At 29.4% G+C, this 5027-nt stretch overlaps 1 protein-coding gene across 1 annotated transcript; it reads right to left on the bottom strand.

The window, feature by feature from the left end:
• Positions 1-954: 954 nt before the first annotated feature.
• LOC126847764 (uncharacterized) lies at positions 955-5027 on the bottom strand. Its single transcript, XM_050588156.1, has 5 exons — positions 4878-5027; positions 2908-2994; positions 2560-2844; positions 1633-1740; positions 955-1562 (listed from the first exon to the last, which is right to left on the bottom strand). Exons 1-5 carry the CDS (start codon positions 4944-4946, stop codon positions 1212-1214), a joined length of 900 nt encoding a protein of 299 aa, XP_050444113.1. The 5' UTR covers positions 4947-5027; the 3' UTR covers positions 955-1211.

The following is a 5027-nucleotide window of genomic DNA, read 5'->3' as shown; positions in this document are numbered from 1 at the left end:
TGTGTTTAGCGTCCCTGCTATTACCACTTCGCATTTATCTGTTTTGATACTCGTCTTCAGTCTACTCAGAAAGTCCTCGAAATCTGCTAGTGTTGTGTTGTAGCTCCAGTAGCATGAGTATTCCTGATCTTAACCCATCTAAACCTATTTTGGGCTTCGCGATTTCCTCTAATGGAACGCTGGTGATATTAACGATTGTCACTCTGCAACTGGTGTCACAGTACTAACCGTGCTCCTTTCTAATCTAATCGATAATATTACAAAAGAGCTAAGACGAAATATATAGACTTCTTTTTAGGTAAAAATAACGTTAAAAATCATTGGGTGGTTGGGCTTGCTAAAAAAAAATTAACGGAGTCATTCTAAACTCTACTGACCACTTACTCACATCCCATTTATATCTTAAATATTATATAACGATTAATAAGTTTTTTTTTTTTAATTAACACTCGTCAGGTATTACCTAATACTCGTACAGTCGTACTATGAAAATATATCAGTGTAACGAATACTAATGTTTTTTCGAATATTATAATAAGTGTTGTTATTATGAAAATAATATTGTTTGAGCCTATCGATAAACAAAAAAAAGTTGCAAATAAAATAATTAAAGAAACCGAATAAGCAGATCACTATACCGTACCACCCCTACCGCAGGGCGCAGACTAAACAATAAGCATACCGCCGACCGCGGCGGGTAGTGAGTTGTCGACACCGGGCGGCAAAATCACGCGCATGCGCAGAATCTAAAACAAGCTACTCCGCGCTTAATTGAATAAATATTCAATTATCCAACAATATCGAGCACGCTCAACGGCATTGTTGAATTCCCAAGAATTCAGATATGCCTTTTCTGGGAGTCCAAACTAGACTCATATCCAATATATGTATAAGTAAAAAAACTTTTAGGTAAATGATTACACAAGCAAGAAGTAAAATAATTCCCATGTATTTTATTTGTGTTAAGAATTTTCTACAAATACACTGAGTTAAGCATCAAAGAAATATAAGAAAACCGTTAATCAGAAGTACTTATGGAATTTTGTGGCTTGCTCAGTGTATAAGCGTTTAGTTTTAATTAAAATAGTTGTGATATTACAATTTTTATATTTGAGTGCAAATGTATTTTTCTGTGCTTAGAAAAATAGAATACTTATAATTATTTAAACTCGATATTTAATTATCGTAATATATTACATTATATTATTATATCATTGTAATATATTACACATTTTATCCACACTAGAAATTCTAGCAGAATCTGCCCGCGGCACGAATTTATCTATTGCTCCAAAGTCGAACATTACTACAAATCCTGGATTAGCCTTGAACTTTTCAGGCATATCCTTGTTATTATAATGGAATATGATTACTCCTTCATAATGTCCTGGGATACGTTTACACCTATATCTATCCAAAAGAGTGTGCCTTTTGTCTTCGTCCGTGGTATGCATGTACAATGATAGAGCAGCAGGCCAGTGTTTCTCATCTGAGTTTTTCATAAGAACATTCACAAGTTCAGGTGAAAAACCACACCCAATCAATTTATTCGTTGCTTCTCTCTGGAAATTAAAAATATTTAGTTAATTTTTATACTTATAATATTGCTATTTGATTTTTTGCTAAACTTACTATAAAAGGGCTAGGCGGCGGAGATAGATTATAACCCCATTTTGAAACCCTTGCAGGTTTCAAGGCATTTGCAGCATGTTCATCAGATTCGCTAATCCTTTGATAATCCTATAAATAATGAAAAGTTAATTAATTTGAAAAACGAATACTAGTAAGCAATCGAATAAAAATGTCTATACAATCTGTCTGTTCTTTAAACATTAATAATTCGTTAAGTATTTATTGATAACAGGATATCGACAAGACATTAATGTCAATATATTATAATATTATAATTTTAATAAAGCAAATATCATGTAGATTGTAATAAACGATTTATAAAAGTTACCCTTTAAAAAAATATTTTCTTAGTTGTATATCATATGTATTTGTTTTTAAACGTATTAACTATTTCTGAGAACAACAGTAATATTGTATGCAATTTTTGAAAATCAAAGTAATTTTCGAGAAATGATATTTATAACGTATGTAGTGTGCTTAGAAGCAATACGCCCTAAATACATTTACACGATATTGTATTTAACCGGTTTCTTAAATTATTATTGTGAATCAAATTGTAACATCGTAATTGGATTTTGCATTTATGATTATTGTAGAAATTAAATTTTTTATAAGAAACTATAATTGGCTGTGGATATTTAAATGATGTTTTCATTTTAATGTTTTCAATTCAAAAAAATGTTTACTTCATGACGGACGCATTAAAAAAAAAATGCTTAATATGAATACCAAAATTTATAAATAGGTTTCTGTTCAAATTTCATAAGTCAAACCACCTAAATCATGTTACCAATGGGGAAAAAATCTAAAAGTTTAAAAAAAACAAATAGGTTTTACATAGGCCAGTTTTTTAGTCAATATAACAATCGGGTCTATCGTGAAATGTTGATAACTCTGTACAAAATAAGTATTCTTAATTTATATTACTTCAATTGCTTCTTTGAGGAAGAATACTATAAATCCTGGCTTAACCATCATTTTTTTAGGCAACGTCGTGTTATCAAAATGGAACACGATTACTGCTTCCTGTTTTCCTGGACTACGTTTACACTTATATCCATCGAAAAGACCATTTTCGTCGATGTTAGGGTCGTTCTTAGGGTTATGTGATTTTAGACTAGCAGGCCAGTAATCCTTATCAGAGTTTCGAATAAGATCTTCCACAAGTTTAGGTGAAAAATTAAGAGCCAATAATTCTCTCTCTATTTCCGTCTTTAAATGAAAAAAAAAGTTAATTTTTATATTTTTGACTATTGGACTTTATGCTAAAATTACTTTTTGCTCGTCAGAAGGTTGATTTACTTTTCTATCCCAATTGAAAACTCTTGCGGGTATCAAGGATTTTGCAATAGCTTCATCGGCCTATAAAAAAATGATAAATTTGAAAAACGAATTTTGAGTATACGTTAACAAAAGAAACGAATTTTGAGTATACGTTAACAAAAGAAACGATTTTTGCACATTAATGCTAAAGGTTCTTTTAACAATTTTTTTAAAAAAATAATTTATTCTTATTTTGGACCTTACGGTCTCGAAGTTAGACTGAAGGTAAATATAGAGTGGCACTATAACATTTAAAACTTACTTAAAAACCTATAGTTGTTTTTAGTAAAGTAATAAAAAACAGATAGGATCAATTATTGTTTTTTTTTTTTTTGGGCGTTTTACCAATAGGCGGGGAAAGTAGATCACATAACGGTATATCTTAATATATATATGTTCGCCTTAATAATATAAAATCGAGTGTTGCCGTTGTTATCGCAATTAATAACATAATAAAAATTATTTTCTTATATCTGTTGATTGTTACATATTTTATCTATATCAACATGGAAATAGATGGATGTGTAATTTACCTTTTTGGTAAAAAATATTCTATACGAGTTATAAACTAATTTGGCTTGTTTTAAAAAAAAATTAACAACGTGACTAAATTATAAGGTAAGTAAAATAGTTGAGTGTTTTTAAAAGCGTGTACTTTACTTAGTTTTAGACCATTAGACTACCTTTTAGGGGTGATTTCCGATACATAGACTTGTTATACAAAAATAGCACTAAAACTGGAGTGTGAGATTTGTATTTGAATTATGATTTTATTGAGCAGGGTACCTTGTCCCAGTATTTCAGAAGTTCATTTTAGTAATACGTTGGTCAAGACTAACCACATGTGAATAATCCATGCACACTAATCAGTGAGAGATGGTTATATTGTATTTAGATTTCAGTGATGTATAATATTTAAAATTTAGACACATTAAGAGCTTTGTAATAATAATGATCAAGGTATTTTAAAGAGTTTTACGTTTTAATTTTTATTAAGAACATTACCTAAAAATAATTTTTCTTTTATACGTTTTAATTTTTAACGAAAAATTGTTCGTGAAGCTTTGAAATGGCATAGCCATAGTATTTTTTTTTTGTAATAAATCGTAAATACTGGCTAAATAATGAGAGGTTTTGTAATGAAAAATCGATTTTGGTGATTTTGGGTACTTATTTGACAAACGAATCGCGGCAATGCAGCTGTTTCAAGGGTTGCGACAATTATAGGAGTTAGAAATTTTATTGTTGTGATATGGGCTTGATCACTACAATTTTTGAAAAATTTCGGGCTAATCTCTGCGGCAATGTGACTGGTCAGAGGTCACGACAGAGCTACGAATTTTGACTACGGCGATGTGGCTGGCTGAAAACCACGATAGCTTTAAGAAAACAGTGTCTGAACACTAAGTCTGGCTGTAGTGTTTTAGAATTTCTACTGCGGCAATGTGGCTGTTCGAAGACCACGACAGTATTGATAATGCAATGGTATGATGGACAAAATCAGTAGATAAGTGGTAGGATGTATATACGATTTATACTTTATTATTATAGTAATTTCTCGTTCATACTTTCCAGTTTGAATGCAATAATTATAAATATTTAAAAATAAATGTTTATTTTTTTTAATTAAAAATAATTTAAAAATTAGACAATAAGATTATGAATTTTGTAAGTGTTATTTGTACAAAAGCTATATGCTTGAAAATTGTTAGTTTAATTTTTTGACAAATTTAAAAATTAAATAAATATTTTTAAGATATAAATTTCCCTAGGATATTTTACATTTTTGAGACAACATGTATGTCAAACTTATTGAACGCTCTGGTAAGTTAACTATGAACATTTTAAAAATACTCAACTTAATAATAATACACTTAAATATATATATATTCATAAGTTATTGTTGAAAAAATTATAATTACCGGATCGATAGAGTTTACTTTTGCAATACAATATACTAAACATATTAAAGTAATGAATTTTATATTCATTTTGATATTTATATATAAATACGCTTATAATTCTTGAAGACGTTTAACTAAAGGAAAACCATCACATAAATGATTCTTATT

Source organism: Adelges cooleyi, unplaced genomic scaffold (assembly GCF_023614345.1).
Source record: "Adelges cooleyi isolate 19-005CV unplaced genomic scaffold, UGA_ACOO_1.1 ACOO_flye_CR_arks_rails_tigmint_CR_PRNA_118, whole genome shotgun sequence".
NCBI lineage: Eukaryota > Metazoa > Arthropoda > Insecta > Hemiptera > Adelgidae > Adelges > Adelges cooleyi.
The sequence above is the reverse complement of the archived record's forward strand: the minus strand, read 5'-3'. Positions and strand labels throughout refer to the sequence as shown.